At 36.4% G+C, this 24514-nt stretch overlaps 1 protein-coding gene across 7 annotated transcripts in view; it reads left to right on the plus strand.

The window, feature by feature from the left end:
- Positions 1–24514, plus strand: part of MLLT10 (MLLT10 histone lysine methyltransferase DOT1L cofactor) — a 217849-nt gene that overhangs the window by 184951 nt on the left and 8384 nt on the right. For all 7 annotated transcript variants that reach the window (XR_006337182.1, XR_006337183.1, XM_043884647.1 and 4 more), the window contains exons 14-21: positions 1832–2010; positions 15643–15760; positions 17119–17191; positions 19471–19625; positions 21421–21609; positions 22041–22129; positions 22265–22626; positions 23628–23724. Coding sequence is in view for 5 of the 7 variants with exons in the window: in XM_043884647.1 (XP_043740582.1) it covers positions 1832–2010; positions 15643–15760; positions 17119–17191; positions 19471–19625; positions 21421–21609; positions 22041–22129; positions 22265–22626; positions 23628–23724 (1262 nt within the window). In the remaining 2 variants the exon portion in view is untranslated. The remainder of the gene's footprint in view (positions 1–1831; positions 2011–15642; positions 15761–17118; positions 17192–19470; positions 19626–21420; positions 21610–22040; positions 22130–22264; positions 22627–23627; positions 23725–24514) is intronic.

Consider the following 24514-nt stretch of genomic DNA (forward strand, 5'->3'; position numbering starts at 1 on the left):
GTCTCTTTTTTCCGCTAAGCTTCTTGAAGGCAGAGACCACATATCTTGAATGGCTTTGTATCTCTAGGGCTTAGAATAATGTCTGGTAAACAGTGAGCTCTCAGATGTTTGTGGAAATGAATGCGTTTGTTGAGTGAATAAATTATCTTTTTTTTTTTTTTTCTGGAGAAATAGTAGATATAAAAAGGATCTTAGGAGCCTCAATTATAGTTGTAAGAACTTTAAAAAGTCCCAATTTTTTTTATTCCCCTTGTTTGAAGATTATAGGTACTTTTATATATTATGAGTTAATAGTATTTATATTCTTTAGAAACAAAGTAAGTTGTACTGTCATTACAGATAACTAATTATTGCCTTCAAGGGCTGTGTTTTCTCACTGTTTTGTTTTTTGTTTTTAATACAGCCTGCTGAGGTTCTTTTTTTCCCTGCTTTCTCCTCTGTGTTAGGTTCTTAGGGTCTTATTCCCTCCCACCCTTCTAGGAGCCCTGGTTTATTACAAGATTTCTCAGCTTCTTTTGCTGTTGACTCCAGGGGCCAGATAATTCTTAGTTGTGAGGAGCTGTCTAGTTCATTGTGAGATGTTTAGCAGCATCCCCTGGCAATTACCCCTAGAGGAGGAAATGCCTACCTTCTCCAGTATTCTTGCCTGGAAAACACCATGGACAGAGGAGCCTGGTGGGCTTACAGTTCATGCAGTCGCAAAGAGTCGTGACAGGACTAAATGACTGAGCCCGAACACACCATTCTGTGTGCACACACCTACCAGATGCCAGTAGCGCCTCCTGGTTTTCACAACCAAAAATATCTCCAGACATTGTCAAGTCTCCTGTGGAGCAAAATCACCCCTGATTGAGAGCCCACTGGTTTATAGAGATTCCTGTCTCTTAACCTTTATCCTTAAGGAACCTCTCCTTGGACTCCAGTCATCAGTATAAGAACATGAACTCGCATCTTTTTAAAAGAAACCCACAGAGCACTTTTTAAAGTAACTCTTTGTTCCTCTTAACTTTTGTGCATTTTCTCTCTCTCCTCTTCCCATCCACTTTTCTAGACTGGATTGCTTCTGCGCTTTCTTTCTGGCTTTTACCCCTGTGGTGCCACTGAAAATGCTTTCAAGGCTTTATAAGTCTTTTTCTGTGTTCTCTGAACTGAATGCGTCCAACACCTAGTATTCCACGTCCCTGGCCACCCTGACTCCTACTTAGATATTCCATCCAGTCAGTCATAAAGTCCTGTTTATTTACCTCTCGAATGTCTACAGAATCCACCGGTACTCTTTATTCTCACTGAGTGGGTATCCACAAATGGCATCAGGCTTTTTACTGTTTTTGGAATGTCTAGTCTTGTTCCGTTTTATTTTCTGCACTGTAATCTGGATGTTCTTCCTAAGAAAGAGTCTCCTACCATTTCAGACCTTCTCAATTCATGAGTTCTGGGTCCTAACTATCTGCATTTTTGAAAGGTTTACCAAGTGATTTTTATATAGTCTAATTTCTTCATTTTGCAGTTTAACAAACATGTCATTTCTTTTAGGAATTCCTAAAATCCTTATTATTATTTTTACAAAGCACCTCCTGAGGTGATCTCTGTCTCTTAACAAACCATCATTGATGTGTAAAAAATGTCTTTAAAACAAGTGCTTTATGAAAAGTCAGTTTTAAGTCAGTTTTTATTCGTTTTTTTTTTTATAAACCAGTAAGATTTATCATTGTCGGAAGGATCAGGAGGAAATATGGGTACTCTTAACGTATTGATTAATATTGCGTTTCTGTGACAGATTTGACTGCCAAGTTATAAAATATTTAAATAAGACCTTTTTTTTCCTTTATAGGTATTTATAACAGCAATGATGTAGCAGTATCATTTCCAAATGTAGTATCTGGCTCAGGATCGAGTACTCCTGTCTCCAGTTCTCATTTACCTCAGCAACCTTCTGGGCATTTACAGCAAGTGGGCGCTCTCTCCCCGTCAGCTGGGTCATCTGCACCCTCTGCTGTTGCTGCAACTCAGGTAAATTATTGCAATGTTACAAAGTAATGTGGATCGTTTTGTTATTTTTGAAACTGTTTCATTGTAAGAGAGAAATGAAATAGGACTTCCTGTAGGAAGTTATAAAATGTCTCAACCTGTATTGACATGAGTGGAAATAACACACATTTTTACTTGATATTCATGAGAGCACAAACTGATGTTGGCACCAACTGATTCTTTTAGACTTCTGCATTTCTGATTTTGTCCTAATGATGTGAAATAGTAATTTGGGGGCAGCTTTTCTTCTTTCTCTTAAAAGGAGGACTTACAAGTTCAGTTCAGCTGCTCAGTCATGTTCGACTCTGCGACCCAATGGACTTCAGCTCGCCAGGCCTCCCTGTCCATCCAACTCCCAGGGCTTGCTCAGACTTGCATCCATCAAGTCAGTGATGTCATCCAACCATCTCATCCTCTGTCGTCCCCTTCTCCTCGTACCTTCAGTCTTTCCCAGTATTAGGGTCTTTTCCAATGAATCAGTTCTTCCCATCAGGTGGCCAAAGTTTTGGAGTTTCAGCTTCAACATCAGTCCTTGCAATGAATATTCAGGACTGATTTCCTTTAGGATGGACTGGTTGGATCTCCTTGCAGTCCAGGAGACTCTCAAGAGTCTCCAACACCACAGTTCAAAAGCATCAGTTCTTCGCACTCAGCTTTCTCTATAGTCCAACTCTCACATTCATACATGACTACTGGAAAAACCATATCTTTGACTGTATGGGCCTCTGTCGGCAAAGTAATATCTCTTCTTTTTAACATGTTCTCTAGGTTGGCCATAGCTTTTCTTCCAAGGAGCAAGCATCTTTTAATTTCATGGCTTCAGTCACCATCTGCAGTGATATTGGAGCCAAGAAAATAAAAGTCTGTCACTGTTTCCATTGTTTGCCCATCTATTTGCCACAAAGGGATGGGACCAGATGCCAAGTTCTTCATTTTTTTAATGTTGAGTTTCAAGCAAGCTTTTTCACTCCCCTCTTTCACTTTCATCAAGAGGCTCTTTAGTTCCTCTTCGCTTTCTGTCATAAGGGTGGTGTCATCTGCATATCTGAGGTTATTGCTATTTTTCACTGCCATCTTGATTCCAGCTTGTGCTTCATCCAGCCTGGCATTTTGCATGATGTACTCTGAATATATGTTAAATAAACAGGGTGACAGTATACAGCCTTGACGTACTTCTTTCCCAATTTCGAACTAGTCCATTGTGGTTCCATGTCTGGTTGTGTTGGCTCTTGACCTGCATACAGATTTCTCAGGAGACAGGTGGTCTGGTATTCCTATCTCCTTTAAGAATTTTCCACAGTTTATTGTGATCCACACAGTCAAAGGCTTTGGTGTATTCAGTAAAGCAGAAGTAGATGTTTTTCTGGAACTCTCTCGCTTTTTTGGTGATCCAGTGGATGTTGGCAATTCTCTGGTTCCTCTCCCTTTTCTAAATCCAGCTTTAACATCTGGAAGTTCTTGGTTCATGTACTATTGAAGCCTGGCTTGGAAAATTTTGAAAGTAATGCTAGCATTATTTTGCTAGTGTGTGAGATGAGTGCAGTTGTGTGGTAGTTTGAGCTTTCTTTGGCATTGCCTTTCTTTGGGATTGGAATGAAAACTGACCTTTTCCAGTCCTGTGGCCACTGCTGAGTTTTCCAAATTCGCTGGCATATTGAGTGCAGCACTTTCATAGCATCATCTTTTAGGATTTGAAATAGCTCAACTGAAATTCCATCACCTCCACTAGCTTTGTTTGTAGTGGTGCTTCCTAAGGCCCACTTGACTTCACATTCCAGGATGTCTGGCTTGAGGTGAGTGATCATACCATCGTGGTTGTCTGGGTCATAAAGATCTTTTTTGTATAGATTTCTTCTGTGTATTCTTGCCACCTCTTCTTAGTATCTTCTGCTTCTGTTAGGTCCATACCATTTCTGTCCTTTATTGTGCTCATCTTTGCATGAAATGTTTCGTTGGTGTCTCTGATAATCCTGAACAAATCTTGAGTCCTTCTCATTTTATTGTTTCCCTCTATTTCTTTGCATTGATCACTGAGGAAGGCTTTCTTATCTCTCTTTGCTATTCTTTGGAACTCTGCATTCAGATGGGTAGATCTTTCCTTTTCTCCTTTGCCTTTAGCTTCTCTTCTTTTCTCAGCTATTTGTAATGCCTCCTCAGACAACATTTTGCCTTTTTGCATTTCTTCTTGGGGATGGGTCTTGCTCACTGCTTCCCATAAAGTGTTATGAACCTCCATCCATAGTTCTTCAGTCACTCTTTAACAGATCTAATCCCTTCAATCTATTTGTCACTTCCCCTGTGTAATCGTAAGGGATCTAGGTCATAGCTAAATGGTCTAGTGGTTTTCCCTACTCTTCACTTTAAGTCTGAATTTGGCAATAAGAACTTCATGATCTGAGCCACAGTCAGCTCCCGGTCTTGTTTTTGCTGACTGTGTAAGAGCTTCTCCATCTTCAGCAGCAAAGAACATAATCAATATGATTTCAATATTGACCATCTGGTGATGTCCATGTGTAGAGTTGTCTTTTGTGTTGTTGGAAGAGGGTGTTTGCTATGACTAGTGCGTTCTCTTGGCAGAATTGTTAGCCTTTGCCCTGCTTCACTTTGTACTCCCAACTGCCTGTTACTCCAGGTATCTCTCGACTTCCTAGTTTTGCATTCCAGTCCCCTATGATGAAAAAGACATCTTTTTTGGGTGTTAGTTCTAGAAAGTCTTGTAGGTCTTCATAGAACCATTCAACTTCAGCTTCTTCAGCGTTAATGGTTGGGGCATAGACTTGGATTACTGTGATACTGAATGGTTTGCCTTGGAAAGACAGATCATTCTGTCGTATTTGAGACAGCACAGAAGTACTATATTTTGGACTTTTTTGTTGATTATGAGGGCTACTCCATTTCTTCTAAGGGATTCTTGCCCACAGTAGTAGGTATAATTGTCATCTGAGGTAGATTTTCCCATTCCAGTCCATTTTAGTTCACTGATTTCTAAAATGTTGATGTTCACTCTTGCCATCTCCTATTTGACCACTTCTAATTTGCCTTGATTCATGGACCTAATATCCCAGATTCCTATGCAGTATTGTTCTTTACAGCGTTGGATTTGACTTCCATCACCAGTCACATCCACAACTGGGCGTTGTTTTTGCTTTGGCTCTGTCTCTTCATTCTTTCTGGAGTTATTTCTCCACTCTTCTCCAGTAGTAGCACATTGGTCACCTACCAACCTGGGGAATTCATCTTTCAGTGTTTTATCTTTTTGCCTTTTCATACTGTTTATGGGGTTCTTAAGGCAAGAATGCTAAAGTGCTTTGCCATTCCCTTCTCCAGAGGACCACGTTTTGTCAAAAGTCTCCACTATGACCTGTCTGTTTTGGGTGGCTCTACGTGGCATGGCTCATAGTTTCATTGAGTTAGACAAGGTTGTGGTCCATGTGATCAGTTTGGTTAGTTTTCTGTGATTGTGGTTTCGTTTTGTCTGCCTTCTGATGGGTAAGGATAAGAGGCTTAAGGACTTACAAAGGATGAATCAATTTTGGACTTAGGTGGTTTTAAAAAATTCCTTTTATAAAATGACAGAAGTAATATATGAACATCTACGGTCTAATTTTTTTAAAAAACAGTACAGAAGAATAAAGGATTGAGAATGAATGATTCTTTTAAGTCCTTATATATTTATATGGTTTGTTCCTAGTGGATAAGAAGGAATGTTTATAAAATCGTAAGTGGTGGTGACTGTGTTGGTGATTTTGCATATGTTTAATCTTTTTCTTCATTTTATATCTAGAACTTATAGGTGCCCTAGTCTACAGGAATGCTCTAAGACCTAGAGTCAAAAGCAGAGAAATCAGAGTCTCAAATTATATATATAGGACAGTAAATGGGCAAAGTTTCTCATGGGTGTATGCATGCACACATGTGTGCATGCGCATGTGCACACACACACACACACACACACACACACACACACACACACACACACACACACACACACACACACACACACACACACACAGAGTCCACCCCTCATTCCCCATCCTCAACCCTCAGATTTCTTCAAAGGTGATAATTTAAAATTCCTATTTGTTTTATTTATTGACATTCTCTTATAATATTTTTATTTTCACTTTACCCAAAGCCTCTAATAGTCTCAATGTTTTGAGAAAATTCTAGCAAAGACAAATGTCTAATTATAAGCAACTAGTTAAGTAGTTGTGAGTTGCTGTAAATTCATGCTTTATGTATGTGTGCATAATTGATACTATATGGGCCTTTGGAGTATATATACCTATGCTTTTCCAGCATATTCTGTAATCTGTTCATCAAAGCATAGCATTGTTATCTTTAAAGTAAGTAATGGTGATGTGCAAAGAGTCACCATTTTAATGAGGTCAAGAATTGGAATAAACAATAGTTTAGCACAGAAAAACAATGGCACGATTAGTGGTATTGTCTTTGACAATTTGGTGAACTTCTCAACCTGAGCAAGGGGGTTTGACTAGTTTAGGAGAGTTTTTCTCTAGCTCATTTTACTAGCCTTGGTGAGGTAGGCATAATCACAGGGGTTTGGGGTTAGAGAGGGTGAAAGGATAAATGAGAGAATGGCTCTTATAAATAGTTTTATCTCTTTTAATTAAGTGTAACCATATGCTGTTGATAGCTTTATATCCTTGGAAAGAGTCTCACATGAACATTTTCAATGTGCATTTTTCTTTCCTTTCTTTATAAAAGTCTGTTTTAATTACTCTCTGGTTAATTCCAGGCTGAATTAAGCAAAAATCTCATTTCTTCTCATTCATTATGTTTGTGGTTTTGAGGGTTGGCATTAGGGAGATGGGTGGGGGAAGTGGTAGTGAAGAGAAATTTATAGCTAGAGGGAAAATTCCACTTAACATATGACTCAACTGAAGAACAAAGAAATCATAGTTGCAAGTAATCCAGGATTCAGTCCAATTAAAATCTTCACTGTTTATCCTCTTTCCCTGTTGCAGTAAGATGCGTAGCTTATAAATATGATCATCCAGTGAGACTCACATGGTACATGCTGAGACAGCTGCATCTATGTTTCTCTCCAGCAGTAAACGCTTTCCGCCTTCACGCCGGAGCGTATTTAGCCTGGCTTAGCTGGTGCTGCTCTAGCAACCATCAGTCTCCAGGCAACTGAGGCAGGTTGACCCCCGAGTTGAATCGAGTGCAAAACTACTTCAGTTTAGCTGCCTGAGACAATAGTATTGGTTTTGAATGTACAAAGTGTGAATTTTCTAGGCAATGTGCAAAGGAAAGGATACAGAAATATTTAGAATAAATTGAATATTTAGATAGAACTCCTAAAATTGTGATGCACTTGGTAATTTAATCTTCTTTCCAAAACAACACGTTTATTTCTGTTTATATATAGGCCTTGTATGTTTTTAAATCATACAATTCAGTGTGTTTAATTAACCCCATTTTAGCCTTTTATTTAGAGTTTCTTTATAGGTAGTTGATTGAAAAGTGAAAAGAGTAGTCCTTACACACTTTTAAAGTGTGTAAATTAAAACTATTAATATGTAAAATACAACTGTAGAAGACTTGTTACACAGTTATTGAGAAAACCATCACAGCAGGAAGCAAATATTTTAAAGAAATAAAAATCAGAGAATAGAGGTGTTAAATTTGAACAGTGTTTTGACTTTCCTCCTTTCCCTCCCAAAAACTTTATGAAAGTAGTCATTTTTAGTGATGGTCTTGGTGCCACCAGGATGAAAATCCGGAGGTCATTCTTGATCTTTCTGGCCTTGGTTTTAAGTAAGATAAGCAGGCCTTTTATTTGCTTTGTTTGATGTCTTCAGGATTGTTTCCAGGCAAGTGGTCAGGGATATAAAACCAGAAAAAACTAATAGAAATTAAAAACTGAGACTAGATTTTTGCCTTTAATAGGGCAAAAAGGAGACACTTATTAAAATTTTGGAAGAAAAAGTCTAACGCTTAGCACCCCTAATTTGAAGGGAAAAAAAAATCTTTAAAAATATTTGATAACCTTGTTTCATATTGTTTGATGTTAAATCCTTTTATTTCATAAACTTGTTTTTAGGGTGATTATTCCTTCACAGATATCAGCAGTATATTACATTATAGTTACAATTACAGTTTCTTAACTTTATTGGAAGAAAGAACTGCTGTCCATGTGATTTTTTTTTTTTTTTTCCTTTTTCCATGTGATGTTTTTAATGGTGTGTGTTCTGCTCTTGTTGTATCAAGGTGGAGATATAAATTAGTTTCTGTAGGTGTGCCATTAATTTTTCATTTTGCCTTTCAAATTCCACTATTTCCCAGTTCTGTGTTCATTCTGTTTTGTCTTTGGGAGAAATGCAGGTGCTTTTTTTTGAAGGATTACTTTAGTAGAATTAAAGGCAGAATGTAATGAAAATAATTGTATTCTAACATCTTGCATTCTGAGTTTTGCTTTTGGATACAGTCTTTGGGTAGATAATTATGGTTTCTTGTTTCCTCTATGTTACTATTATACAAATGATACAGTTTAAAAGTAATTTAAATGAAGCAACTTTTAAGGTTTATTTATGTGATATTTAGTAGATGCAGATAAATTGAAGTATTTTAAAGGTATAACTTAGCGAATAATGTTTTGCAGATTTCTTTGAGACTTTTGCTTTGAGGACTGTAACTTTCATGTGTATATGTGGTATGCTTGTGTGTGTTGGGGAGTTATTGTAGATCTAATTCTGGTTTCCTTTCAAATAATGTCTGGTAGGACACTTTGATTTTGTTTGGAAAATGCTTTGGTTTCCCAGGCAGATTCACCTGTCTTTGAGGGAGCTCTGACTTGATTGGTCAGAATAAAAGTTTCATCTGTCTTAAACAATTGCATCATGACTTAAAATTTTACAGGAGTTATCTTTCTGAGCAGTAAAGGTTTTAAAAGTGCTTTCTAACATTTCTTACTATTGGATGACAAAGAGGATAAGGGACATAGATGATGAGTCTCTGTCGAAAAAAGATGTTGTTAGGAATTTTACTCTATTTGTGTGACACAATGCAAAATAGCAGAAGTTGGGTCAGAAATCCTAGGCTCCTGGAACATTACTACTACTAGTGTGGTGGTGGGTAGATCCTTTACATTTGTGGGTTTTAATTTTTTTTCATATATGAAATGGAATATTTTAAATGCTTATTCTACCTGCAATTCAGGTATATTTTGAAGTTCAAGTGAGAAAAGTACTTTGCAGACCATAAGTACTTTGGAATTCATAGTCACTACATTGATGTTACAGTTGTTATAGGACATTTTGAATTTCAGCTGTTACAGAAACAGCCTGATTGCCAAGGAGAAAATTGTACAGAAGCACTTTCTTTACTAAAAATAGTGTTAAACTTTTCTTTTAAAACTTACAATTTCATATTACTATAGATAGATGAATTTTAGTCATTTTACATACAGCTGTTGAATGAGATCTTTTCCATTCTTAAGTTATTTCAATAGCCTCTTTAGGGACTTAATAATTTTCCCTCCAAAAGATAAGTGATATGTTGATTAGATATTAACCAATTAGAAACCTGCTTAGAGTTGGTGGTTATTTTGTACAGTCCTGTTGTCCAATCATAAGTGCTCATTGATGGTTTAACTACAATTTAATCCTCCCACGACTTTGTAGAAACTCAATTGTGGGGCATTTCAGCATTAGCCTAAACAATGGTTTTGAATACGTTAAGCTCCTAACAATTAGGGAGCAGTTTGGGGCATTGAATAAAGTGGAATGATGCAATTGAACCTGACAGCTTTAACAGTCAGCCTACTCATGGGACCTGAAAGTTGTTCACACTTGGTTTCTTCTCTCATCACACGCTGAGTATTAAAGCCCAATGGTGGTAGCTGACACAGAATTGGGTCTGTTATCAGGGTACATTTTACAGTACAAAGTTAGAATTAAGTTAGAGAACATATGAAACTTTCCATTGTTCTCTAATTTTTCATGGAAACCTTTGTAGTCAAACAAATTGTGTGTAAATTGTCATTAAAATATTTGAATTCTTACAGTATATTTGCAGTATCGCTGTTATTGCTATATTATTATAAAATATATAGATTAAAATGTCATTGCATAATGAAATATTAATACTATCTAATTTTTCTCAGGGAAATGTTTTGCTCTTTGAAATATAACCATGTTCATATCAGAATATAATTGGCAATTTATATTCTCTAATGAAATTAATGGAAAAGATGGAAGCCATAATAGCTTAGGAAAATAATTTTAAAATAGCACAGTAAAATTTGAGTGCTTACTGTGTGTCGTGCATTCTTCTCAGCCCTTCCATACATTAACTTAATTTCTCATAATATTCTTCGGGGGTAGTTACTATTTCATGTCTCCATTTTTACAAATGGAGCTTAAAGACAGAGCTTTAGTGCTCCACCCAAGCAAGGTGCGATAAGTTGGCTTATGGCAGATACAGTGATTATGAAAAGTTTTTCCCTGTAAGAGTATACATGAAGTAGGAGTTTTTAAAATAATACTGTTTAGTAAGCTGATGATATTTTGGAAGAATGCAATTTTAAATCAGGAATCAGAGTTGGAAAGTTTGAAGAGGAAGCTACTGTGTTTTAGTGCTTGTTTGAATCATTTGACTTTAATGTTTATTGACAGGTTAATTGTGCATTTAAAAAATGCTTGCTGTGACCTCTTCCTATATGATTGAAGCATGAAGTTTCATATTCACTTCTAGATGATGTATTGCTATGATACTTTTCAAAGGTGAAATTTTGATAGGTACTACTCTTTCAAACTTAATTTTACTTCTTAATACTTTATCATTCTGCCATTACCAACAGTGGGGAGGGGAAAAAAAAACTATCAATACCCACTTTTAAGTCTGACACTCAGATAATTGAATAGATTTAGCCTGATATTTTCCCCCTCCACAACTAACTCCTTTAGAATGAGCCAGGTGCCTAGGAATTTGATAGATTCACTTCACTCTACAACTCTTTTAAAAACTTCTCTGTGGTCATAAGCAGACATTTGAAATATAAAAGGTGAACTATTAATAGGAAATTTCAAGCTGAAATGTAATTTTAACCTTGTCAATATTTTAATAGGGTATGTCAGTCTGCTTAGGAAACACTAAATTTCTTTGATTTTGAGTTTAAATACTACCGTGGTAGTGGCTTGCATGTCTTTCTAGATGCTTAGCACAGTAGTCTAAATTTGCTAAGTGTATTCCCTTTCTCGGGTGAAAAAGTGAAAGTCACTTAGTCATGTCTGCCCTTTGGGAACCATTCCCTTCTCCAGGGGATCTTCACGACCCAAGGGTTGAACCCAGGTCTCCTTGGATACCTAAGCATATTTTGCTTCAGTGTGACTTAGATTTACCTCAGTAATTATTAAGTTTATTTTTACTTTACTTTGCCTTGGGTCCATCTTGTAAAATAATTATTACCCTTACTAAGACTGTTACTGGGATCTTGGAATAGGTATAGTATAACATCTTGTGTGTAAGTGGTTCCTTCAATTATTAATCTTGGGGAGGGAAAAAACCCAAGATCATATATTTGGAGGTGAATCTTGACTAACATCTCTTTTTACATTTTGAGTAGATTACTTCATCAAAATACTATAAAGCCAAGTAACCAGTTTTTTGCAATCACATTCTTTTTTGTTTTAGCTTTTTATTTTGAAATAATTTTAGGTGTATGGAAAAGTTGCAGGAACAGTGCAGAGTTCATGTGTATTATGGATACTTTCACTCAGCCTCCCCAGTGTTTAACAGCTTACATACTTTATAGTGCCAACAGGCTCAAGAACACATTTGCCCACAGTAGACATTCTCCTTTCCAGGGCAGGATAGAATTGAAATACCATAAGGTGTGTACTTACTTCCAAAAACAAGTAGCACTTTCTTTTTTTTGGTAATTGAAGTATAGTTGATTTACAGTGTTGAGTTAATTTTAGGTATACAGCGGAATGATTCAATTGTGGTGTGTGTGTATATATAATCTTTTTCAGATTCTTTCTTCTTATAGGTTATCTCAAAATACTGAGTGAAGCTCCCTGTGCCACACAGTATGTCCTTGTTGGTAATCTATTAGTAGTATGTATATGTTAACCCTAGTTTATCCCCCCCCCCTCCTTTCTCCTCTGGTAACCATAAATTTATTTCTGTGGGTATTTATTTCTGTGGGTATATCTCCATTTTGTATATAAGTTCATTTGTATCTTTTTTTTTTTTTTTTTTGATTCCACGTATAAGTGATATCAATTCCCTTGTGGCTCAGACAGTAAAGAATCTGTCTCTAATGCAGGAGACCAGGTTTGATCCCTGGGTCAGAAGGATCCCCTGGAGAAGGCAATGGTATCTACTCCAGTATTCTTGCCTGGAGAATTCTGTGGACAGAGCAGCCTGGTGGGCTATAGTCTATGGGGTCCCAAAGAGTTGAACATGACTGAGCAGACTAACACATAAGCAATATCATAGGACATTTCTCTTTCTCTGTCTAGCTTTATTTCATCTAGTATGGTAATCTCAAGATGTATCCATGTTTCTGCAAATGGCATTATTTAATTCTTTTTTATGACTGAGTAGTAGTCCATTCATCCATTGATGGACATTTACATTGCTTCCATGTCCTGGCTGTTGTAAATAGTGCTGCTATGAACAGTGGGGTGCATGTATCTTTTCAAATTAGGGTTTTCTCCAGATATATGCCCAGGAGTGGGATTGCTGAATCATATGACAGCTCTCTTTTTGGTTTTTAAAGATCTATACTTTTCTCCACAGTGGCTGTACCAATTTATATTCCCCCATCAGTGTAGGTTGTCTCTCTTGCTTTTCCTTCTTCATTGCTTCTAAAAGTTGTAGAATCTTTTAGGTAAAATGTTGGGAGTTTCTTTGCTCTAAGTTTCCTGCAGAGTTATCAAGAGTTTCCAGCAGTAACCTTTGTAAATATCATTTCAGAAATGTTGGCCAGTGTCAGACATTTGTAGAGTCTTTGCTAGCTCATGTTACCTGCTAAAAATGACAGTAATGACTTGAATTTTAATCTCTCTTGGAAATTCCTTATTTAGGTAAATACAGTAATTTAAAAAACTACCTGGTAATTTTTAAACATTCAGAAAATTGAGGGAAATTTGTCATTCGGGATAATGGATGTATTTCTAATTTTTTTTATTATTAATTTTACCTTTGCCTACCATCTTTATAAAATCCATACTTTCTTGCTTTGAAATTGTACTAACGATGATTTATCCTCTTCCTGATGGTAGTCATTATGGAAATGAGTTACACTGTGCTGCTTTGCATTTTGAGCTGTTAGTGTAGTGGGTGGAGTGTGTGATTGAGAAAGTATGATGATTTGGAGAGTACATCAAGAAATTTGAAGCTAACAAGGATAAATATAAAGCCCTTGCCAGAAGGAACCCTTCCTGAAAGAGAATAGGATCTTTGATTCTTATCAAGAGACTAAGGAAACCCATAAAACTGATAATTGGAACTAGTAAAGCAGTTCAGCTGGTGTGATAACAGTTTTGATTCAGCCAGTGGATGAGCGTGCTAGCACAGAGAGTCAGAAGGCGGGGTGCAGGTGCGGCGACCCTTCCTGCCCATGCTCTCGGAGCCAGACCCGGCCAGCACTCAGGAGCGCACGCTTTCTTGCTCATATTTTTCTCTCTCTTGCTGTCAGCTGTTACTTCTTGCTGCCAACAAAATGTCTCAAAATATTACTTTTTCTTCCTCTTTCTAATTAATTTTCCACTTCTAATCTGTTATGTGCTTAGTTGATCTTTTTAGAATTATGTCTAGGGTAAGAGTAAATTGGCTCTGCAAAGGGTATTTTTAAGTGTGAGGTGCCCAATATTTTAAACTGGGTTTTTAGTAACATCTGGTCCTTCTGTTTGTCTCTGGATTTTTCTTGTTCTAAGTTATTTTATGAGTAGCCGATTCCCAAGCAGTTAACTTCTGAAGAGGTTTAAAAAAAAAAGTCTTCCTATCTTTCTATTTTTGACACATTTTATATATTCTATGCATGGTAAGTGTCTAGTGTGATCTTCAGATTAAAGTGATGACTTAGCTTTTGCTGAGGGCTAATTGATTGTGAAACAGGACTGTATAATCCAAACTACTGACTTTGTATACATAGCTTTAATGAGAAGAAAAATGAATCCCAGAAATTGACCAGTTGACCTTTATAGTATGAACAATGAAATATACCCTTTGAGACAATGGAAAGCAAGGACAGGACTCTACGTCACAGGGACTATTTCTGTGACTTGTAAAGTCCAGTTTTTATGTTTAGTAAGTTGGCTAGAGGCCAGATACTAATGTCAGGGTCTGAGTCTTCCCAGAAGCACAGTTTATTCTCTGATATTTCGCTTGTTGTCACTGCTTTATCGCCTTGGTCTCTTTTTTTTTTTTTTTTTGCCTTGGTCTCTTTTGTGCAGTTAAACACGTCAGAATGTTCCGCATCTTTTGTTCTGCTGTTATTCAACTTATTTATATTAAAATACCTCAGTTCTTTGAAATTATTTTCCAGAATTTTGTTCTGCAATAACTACACAATTATTTCATTTTCCAAGCTTAAGTTTTGATTTCACTTGGTGAAAAAGAAAAATCTGTTTTGAAATGTGTGGTTCTGTTAAATCTGAAAAGTATTTCACACTAGTGATAGCCTTCTGTGAGTTAGCAATGTTTTGTGTACAAGAGATTTGCCTCCAAAATGCCAGATTTTTAAGGTTATAATATTCTTGGAAAGTGGGAGAAAGTATTCACATCAAAGAAGGCATTTTTATTACATTGGATTACGCAAGACTTTGGCCAGCCTCCTTAGCTTCATCTGTTTAAGGGTTCATTTTCGCTTGTTTGGCACAAGTCCCAGTGGAGGCCTTCAGAATTGTGGTTAGCAACATGAATGAATTACAAACTGTGGACCAGCTCTTCAGTTTGCAGAGCTGGCTTACTGCCAAAAAGACAGTGCCTTATATGGGGTCAGGGCAAAGCTGTGATTCGTTGAGCCCTGCATTGTATAGAAAACATACTTGTGATGCCTGTTTGCTTTCTTTTAAAATAAAAACAAAACAAAACAGAAAAAGCAGCAGGCTTCCAAGTCTATCAAAATAGGAAGTAACAAAATAGTGTGCAGGTTTTACTAATGACAGAGTTAAGCAATGGAGATATGACTCTGTGTAGTTAAAATACTAAAGGTAGAAGCTGAACCTTTTGACCTCAGGCAGCCTGTGAGGTAAGAGACTGAAGCATTTGTTAGACATCTGTTGTCTCCCTGCCCTTATTTTCTAAACGGTTTAATAAGATTAAGTAACTAGTCATATGTTCACATGGTTACCAGGCCACTGGTTTTGGTATCAAATAGATACTTTGAAATTAAATCACAAACAGTTAACTTTGTGCCAGTCTCAGTGTTCCATCTCTCTTTTGAGTTATGTAACTTTTCAGAGACTGGAATGTTGAAATGGTAAAACAAGAATGAAATTTGCACTTTAGAAAGTCAGGAAATTCTACCTACATTCTTAAGTTGGAGAAAATAGTTGTTGCTAGGTCTATTAGGAGGAAAAGTATTAAGATATTTTATACAATAATTAATTTGTCTTTGTAATTCTTTTCATTTAGGCAAATACCCTATCTGGATCGTCTCTTAATCAGGCATCATCTCATATGTATGGCAATAGATTAAATTCAACTTCATCAATGGCAGCTCTTATAGCTCAGTCGGAAAACAATCAAACAGGTAAGGTTTCAAGAATTTTTAAACTCTAAAATTCTGTTCCCCTCCACCAACGTGATTTTTACCCCCATCAGGCTAATTTCATTTGAAAAATCTAAAGATGTGGTTAATAAATAAAATCTAAAAGGGAGGATTGTGTGTGTGTCCCCTCCTCCCCTTTTAAAGGAAAAGAATTACAGTTGGAAGTAAATAGTATGCTGTGCTGCAAAATCTGCGCCTTTTTTTACTGTCTGAAATGTAAATGTTTAAGCAGAGCCATCAGCAGGCAGGAATGCTCGTGTCTCCTGTGACTTTTGTGATTGATGTGTTCAGTGCTCAGTTCTGTGCAATGGAAGTAGCATAACACTGGGCTTTCTGTGAATAGCCTCAATCTTTATTTGCATAATTCATGAAATTGCATTACACAAACTTGGTTAAAAAAAATCCTGTTAGAGAATTTCTACAGTGTTTAGTAATCCTGTGAATTTTTACCAGTTGACATTTTGTAGCATTTGCCTCTTGTACTGTTTTAATGAGCCACTGGATTTGCTTTGTTTCTTTCCACCCTTAAGGATTTGTTGACATGTCCAAGTAGTCATGCCTGTTTGGGGGAAGGGAATGGGTTTAGCAGTTCACCAAGAATGGATCAGTCATGTCTTTACCCTTCAAGGGTCAGAGGTCACCTGACTCAGAATAAGGGGAGGACGACCTTGAAAGAGGCCAGATAGGGTGATTTTATAAGGAACTCACTGTAGGGGAAATACAAATTATTTTTCAAGCCGAGATACTGGATGTCACCACAGGAATATCTTTTAAAAATTAATTCCTTTTTGCATACAGAATTCTGTATTCCTACTTGTCTTTGTCCATTTGGTTATTTAGTGTTACGTGTAATGATCCACGTAACATATATATAATTTTAGTTTTGGTGTGTGGCTCTATGTAATACATATGTATTTTATGACTTGTCTTGGAATGTGAAGTGTTAAAATATACAACGCACAAGGATTTGCTGTGATAAGCATACAGATTAGCTGTCCACAGCTGTGATTCATTACTTTAACCGTAGAAATTAAAAGTGGCTGAGGGGAGGGTACTGCAAATGGAAACCACGCTTCTGTGCTGTAAAATTGAAAGGAATGAAAGAATGAACATAATCCATGGCCTTCTCCACCCACCAAAAAAAACGTGTAGGGACAACGCCTTACATGCCACAGCTCAGCAGTCCTAAACTAGCAGCATACTAGATCTTCTACTTCTGTAGTAACTGCAAAGATAGTGGTAAAGGTTTTATGTATGTTTTAGGAAAAATCAGGGCCAGGGCTTAAAACCTCTCATCTAGTGAGAGTCACTTTATCAGCTGTGAAATATTTACACTGCAGATCAAGATCTTGGAGACAATAGCCGTAGCCTTGCTGGCAGAGGAAGCTCACCCAGAGGAAGTCTCTCACCAAGGTAAGCATTTATTTGCACTGCAAAGTATCAGCAAAGGAAACATTTTGAGATTTGGAAACTTCTTTATCTCATATCAGCAGAGCTTACATTTGTGAGGCTATAAAAGCATTCTGTAGATAAGAGGCATGTCTGGACAGTCAAGAAAAATGATTCTAAATTAATTTGAATATTAAACATGTGGTTAGATTTCTAAGCTTTATAAAAGACATACCCTTTTCTTGGATCGCTAATCAGTTTGAGCTCTCTAGTATATTTAGCTGCGGGTACTATTAATGTGTTAATTTGGGTAATTCTTTTTGGGTTATAAAATAGTCTTAAGATCTCTTAAAGCTGCAGACTTCAGGCTTTCAACTTTGGGTTCCAGTTTTAGCACTGTTGTGGGCTATGTACTTAACCCTTTAGTCTCCAGTTCCTACTTCAGTAAATGAAGTTCTTGTGACTTGTCTCTAAAATCCCTCTAAAATTGTTTAAAATTGTTTGAAACAAAGTATAGCAAATATATTATACTTGTTCTGTGAAATTCTTGGATATTATATAAGAGTTCAGATATCATTTATAATATTAATATATATGTCAGATTATTCTTGCTAACAGGACATGTTTTTATTATTTAATAGGCTGTATTTTTATTAATTTTATTCCACTCTCAACTTCTATACTGTTTTCTCGTTGTGTTCTCTCTGTTCTCTTAATTTTGTAAACTCCACCTCAAGCCTGGTATTAGATTGGGTGAAAATGGAGCAGGTGGAAGAAGAAACCCACTGAATATCTTTTCAACTATGGAAGTTTAGAAATTCTATTTAAAATTTTTATGTAGTGACTACCATGAATATATATAAGCAGTGTTACTTATATATTTATTACTTATTTGGGAATGTCTGTTAAGGAGCATTTTTAATGTTAGAGAGATTCATCCAATAACCTCTAATTTAGGTATTTTCTAGTGGTGCATCAGCAGTTCCTTTTTTCCTGTATGATCCTTGGTTGAAATAAAGGTCTTATTGTTTTTCCCAATTGAACTCTTCAGAAAATTAAATATTATTCTTTTGAAACTAGGAGTCTGAAGTACAGAATAAAAACATCATCAGATCAATCTGTAATTTATGCTGTGCTACTTCTGTACTGTTTTATTCTTTTTTTCCCCAAAGGAGAAAGTTAATGGATTTTTTTGCTCATATGTTTAGTGGAAGAAGCATCTCTCTGTGTGCTCCTTTTAAATTTAAAATATCATACAGGCAACCCTAGATATTAGGTAAGATTGCTTAGTGCTGTCTTGCATTGTGTAGTTCTTTGTGTTTTGTTAGCTAAATAGGATTTGACACCAAAACAGGGCACTAAATTACTTTTAGCACGTATTTCCGAGTGTATATTATTCTTTAAAAATCAACCTGGAATAAAATAGCCTAAATTATCCTGGCAATAATGTACTATTTGGGAAGGGACAGGCAGCTGTATGTATAGCACTCAATGTTTACAGGTGGAAGGAATAAAAAGACTCATTTGTTTAACTTCTTATTTGAAGGGATTTTTGTGGAGACGCGTGTTAGGGCTGCAGCAGAATACTAGCCGGCTGTGAGAGGCCCTGAGCTGTTGCCCAGTTCTGTCACTCACTAGCAGTGTGTCTTTGGACAAGTCACTAAAGCCCCATCTTGTTTCCTCAAATAGGAATTGAGCCAGTAAGGCGGGTTTTGACTTCTCACTAGGTTGGTGTGAAGATAATTATATGGAAATACTTTGGAAACTCCATAGCCCTAATTCATTATGTAATTATGGAGGCCGGAGACCCGAAATGGGCACATTTATGTATTTAAAACAAAAACTGAATCAGAGATCATTACATGTTCATGTTAATATAAGTGATTTTTGTTTTGTAATATTTAAGTTCTTATCATTTGAAGTACAGATCTAAGAGATGTTAGGAAAAATTCATTTAACTGTACAGTGTAAATCTTTCTAATCCCATCTTTCTTCCTTTTGTCTTATAAAGTTGCATCAAGTTCTTTTATTGCCAATTTCAGAGATTATTAGTAGTGTATTTATATTTTCTAGAGTTTTTTACTTATCCTATATGCTAGCTATGCCCTGGGTTTTTACCACTTGGGGAGGAAGGGTGGTAATTACTAATTTTAGGGTAGATTGTGGTTTTATCGTTTTAGCCTAGATAACCTGGTGTTAGAAAACTTGTACAGGAGAAGAGTCAGCATAAGGTGAGAAATGTGAATATACTTCCCTTAGAGGGTCCTCCTTCTGTTTAACCTGAGGATTAATGTTTCCAACAGGTCCCCTGTAAGCAACTTACAGATCCGCTATGACCAGCCAGGCAACAGCAGTTTGGAAAACCTGCCCCCAGTAGCAGCCAGCATAGAGCAGCTTCTGGAGAGGCAGTGGAGTGAAGGACAGCAGTTTTTATTAGAACAGGGCACTCCTAGTGACAGTAAGTATCCTCTTCTTATCTTTAAAGGAAAAGCAGTAGATGGATGGATGGATGGATGAACAGACATTCAGGTGGACAGATGTAGAAGTCACACTTTGTCAAGAATAGCATTGAAATTATGTATGTCTTATATAACATGGTGAGAAAGTGTAATGTAGTGGCTTAATAGATCAGAGGCTACAGTTTTACCCCTTGGACTGGAATTCTGTTTTTACCTGTTATTAAGTGTGATCTTGGGCAAGTGTGTTAATGTCAGTATGCTCTAGTTTTCCATTTGTAGGATGAGAATAATAATGTACCTATATCACAGTATTGTTTTGAGGGTTAGATGACATAAAAGATATAATGAATATTGCTGGCTTGTAGTATTCACTGGTTATTATTACTTTTTATAATTATTAATATTAAAATATTTGTACTTTGTTTCTACATTCTACTTTGTTCTAATCAGTTAAGTTTTACTAAAAATATGAGCTGTAGCTTCTTTTAGCTTGTTTGAATAAAACTTGCTCACCACTGTAGAATTTATTTTTAAAAATGCATATAGTCAAGTAAGGCCAACTTTCTTGATTTTACAATTTGGATGAGAAAGAATAAGTACTAAGTTATATATACATTATACATATACTATATATTATTTATATCATTTACTTGCTAAATTATGTAGTGTGTATTATATATACATATTTAGTATCTTTACAATTTTAAGTATCTATCTGGTGGAAATAATAGGTGTTTAATTTTTATTTTTTTCTAATAATTTGAGGGGGTATAAGCTTTTGCCTCTTTATTTTTTAAAACAAAACAAAATATTTTGCTTATTATTAGACGGGTACTGTAAATTTGGTATTTTTATGAATGGTGCTTTTGACAAAAAATGCTAATTGTGAGGAAATTCATGCCGGGGTAATCCTTTAAACATGATAGCTGGAGGACAGGTTTAGCTTAGTCTTATTGCATCTCATTTGGGTACACTAAGGGATCTGTGTGGGATCTTGAAGAGGAGGGATAAAAGTTAAATCCTTGGGAAATGACCGTATGTGTCTGTACCAGTAGAATTGTGTCTTTCAAAGGCCCTGAGGGCATGTTAAACAAATACAACTTTTTAATACATAGAACTTTAAAGTGTCCATCATCATGGCGTCTCTGCTGTCCGTTGAGAGGTCCGAGCTGTGGCAGGAATGGAAAAAGTGTTAGAGGTGGTGTGACAGGACAGCCTGTGTGCAGAGGGCGCGCCTTTCCTGGGAGCCGGGCGTAGGGCTTTGGTGCGCGCACACTGCTCCCTGCTGGGCGTGTGCGGATCCGCAGGCTGAGCGGCTGGGCTTCCTCGTCCAGTGTCATCAGGTGGCTTGCTTAGTTTAACCAAACAACAAACAAATGCTCATGCTCTTTGTTTGTGTCAAAGGATATTGGTGTGTGTGATTCTTTGCCCTTTAAAAAATGATTTCAATGAAAAATCATGGCGAGCACTTTGAATTTTTAATTAGGTTTTTATTTTGATGAAATGTTCTTGTGATTTTTATTTGAAGATGGAAATTACCTGAACTAGGTGTTTTGTTAGTGGCAACAAAGTTTCTACACAGTACATCTTGGAACAATATCCCTTTATGCTTATATAGGTAGAAATATATTACTATATATTTGTATCTGCATATAAATTTAGAAATAGAACCTAGTCACTTAGAAATGCTTTACAGAATTTCTACTTTTCTGTTCTATTTCTAAAGTTATTGACAGAAGTCCATAAAATACCTAGTCCTGTGTGCGAAATTGTCTTTATTCAAATGTCTGCTAGTTTTAGGGATGCTGAAGTCATTACATCAACTTCAAGTAGAAAATCGAAGATTAGAGGAACAGATTAAAAACTTGACCGCCAAAAAGGAGCGCCTTCAGTTACTGAATGCGCAGCTCTCAGTGCCTTTCCCAACGATCGCAGCAAACCCCAGCCCCTCTCACCAGATGCACGCGTTTCCAGCACAGAGTGGTAAGTGTGGGTTATTGTGGGTCTGCGGAAAGTAGGGTGGACTTCTCATTATCTGTTTCTTTTTTTTTTTTTTTTTTCATTATCTGTTTCATAGTAAGTGGTCATCAGTTATATGAAGATGTAGAAAAGGAATAATAGGTTATTTTAGAGGAGCATAAAGAATCCTGTTGCAGTGTTCAGTTTGAATTTGCTCTAACATCTTTAGTACAGAATTTAATGATAAAATTTAAGTGTATGATGATATCTATTGATTTAAAGCCATGATATTCAATAGATATATAGATTTTTTTCATTCAAATTGGTCTTAAGATTAGCAAGGCTTAATATTTAAGTGTTTTTAATGTGTGCTTCAGACTTAAGCTTTTAGACAAGCCTTTAATCTTACATGTAATGTAATTCAACAGGTAAATAGGTTTCTTTTTTCTTTCCAGCTCCTACTACTGATTCCTTGAACAGCAGTAAGAGCCCTCATCTAGGAAACAACTTTTTACCTGATAATTCTCTTCCTGTATTAAATCAGGTAATTTTGGTGTGGTTAATTTCATTTGTGTGTTTTACTTACAAACAACAGTATATCACATTAAATGGTTTAAAATAATTTTAAACAGTTTTGCTGTGTTGTTTACAACTTGGTTCCTGTTCTTTCTTATGTTAGGACTTAACCTCCAGCGGACAAAGCACCAGCAGCTCATCGGCTCTTTCTACTCCACCTCCTGCCGGGCAGAGTCCAGCTCAGCAGGGCTCAGGCGTTAGTGGAGTTCAGCAGGTCAATGGTGTGACAGTGGGGGCGCTGGCTAGTGGAATGCCGACTGTAACATCCACCATTCCTGCCGTGCCTGGAGTGGGTGGAATAATTGGAGCTTTGCCAGGTAACCAACTGGCAATTAATGGCATTGTAGGAGCTTTAAATGGGGTTATTCAGACCCCTGTCACGATGTCCCAGAACCCTACCCCCCTCACCCACACAACTGTACCACCTAATGCAACACATCCAATGCCAGCTACACTGACTAACAGGTAAGAAACTTAAGTATCTTTTGCGGTTTTTAGAGCAACATGGTACCAATGCTATCCAAGCTTTAGTTAGGGATTTTTTAATGTGTCCCTTGTAGATGTGCTCTAAGAAAGTAAAATCCACAAACTAAATATATTATACCAGGAGCCATTTATTTTTGACACTTTAGTAATTCATATTAAATACAAAGTTAAATCACTTTTAGTAACAAAGCATAAGCATTAAATATATTCTGTACTGAAAATTTCAGTCTTGATCTGTAATGTCTGTTTTAAATGCTATTTTTCTTAACCTCGTGTATCAAAACTTCTGGAGCAAAGTAATATTGTAATGAAGATCACATATGAATGTTGGTTTCTTAAAATTCAGCTATGTAATTTTGTTAGCTTTGTAATCAAAGATTTTGATATAAGATGAAGGTCAAATATTTATCTTGAATTTCCAGGGAGTGAGACTTGCTGTTTCATTGCTGGAATTTCATTTGAATGGAAAAGCCATGTTGTTACTGCACATACGTTTGAGGAATAAATCATTTTAAATGGATTTGTAGTGGATAGTAGTAAACTGTTTCTTCTGGCTCTCTTTTTGTTGGTGCTTAATTTTACTGACAGTTGGGACCATAAAAAAAGTTTAAGTAAAATCAGTTAGTAGTATGTTTGGATTCTTTCTTTGTTTTAATATGTGTTTCTTAGTGTGGGTTAAATTATCCTTGAATGATGAAAATAAAGTATTACATGTGCATATAAATTTTTATTCCATTAAACAACTTAGTGCCTGCTTGGTTTACAATAAAAAGGGAACCAAAACATTTATTGACAATGTGAATTGTTGTTTACCTGTATATATGCAGAGAGAGAGAAGAAATTTTTACATCGTTTTTAAAAAAAGTGTTATGGTTAAAAACTTGACTTGTTAACTTATTAAACATCAAATTGAGAAGTTCTTTCATTTTACATTAAAAAAAGGTTTACAGTAGAAAGTAAGAATTTTCATCATTTTTCAGTGCCTCAGGACTAGGATTACTTTCTGACCAGCAAAGACAAATATTTCTTCATCAACAGCAATTCCAGCAGTTGTTAAATTCACAACAGCTCACACCAGTAAGTTCTTCCTTTTGATAATATTTGATCTTTATTAGGAGCAAGTGATCAAAGTTATAATAAGTATTCAGTGTGTGGGTATAGATTACCCAGTTTGTGAAGTGACATGTAGTCTATGATACCTGTAGTGATATTAATTATGTGGATTCATCGACAGGTGTTAGAACATGATTGTGCTGCTCTGGTAGACTCTGGTGAACAAGACTTGTCTTTTCATGTAGCTTCATTCTCATAGGGGAGATGGACATTAGATACAGATTTTTTGGTAGTGATGAGTACTGGGGAAAAAAAAATGAAGCAGGATAAGGGAATAGAGGACAGTGGGGGGAGAGCCATGGTAGATAGGATGGTCCAGCCACTAAGCAGATGACTTTTGAGCACAGATCTGAGTGAAAGGTGAAGGAGCATGACTTTCTGACACAGAGGTAGAAGAGAATGTGCAGTCAGGGTCGAGGGACTAGGGCACCTGTGCTGCATGACTGGGCTAGTGTGGAGGAGAGCAGGCAGGTGTGGGCACAGGGTCATGGGCTGCCTTGTTTGGCTGTCCATGGTATGGGGTTTAGATTTATCCTAAGTGTGATGGAAAGCCATTGGTGATTTTTTCTTTTTTTTTAAAAAACCTTTCTTTGTGGAAATAAGCATTCAAGTGTACCAGCAGTAGAGAGTATGGTATACCAATTGCCTATCTTTTATAATTATCCCCATTTAAAAGTCTTTTTTCATATATCCTTATTTTTCTTGTCAGGATTTTAAAGAATTAAGTGTAGGGTTTTGAACACAGTAGTGACAT

This window comes from Cervus elaphus, chromosome 23 (assembly GCF_910594005.1).
Source record: "Cervus elaphus chromosome 23, mCerEla1.1, whole genome shotgun sequence".
In the NCBI taxonomy this organism is placed as follows: domain Eukaryota; kingdom Metazoa; phylum Chordata; class Mammalia; order Artiodactyla; family Cervidae; genus Cervus; species Cervus elaphus.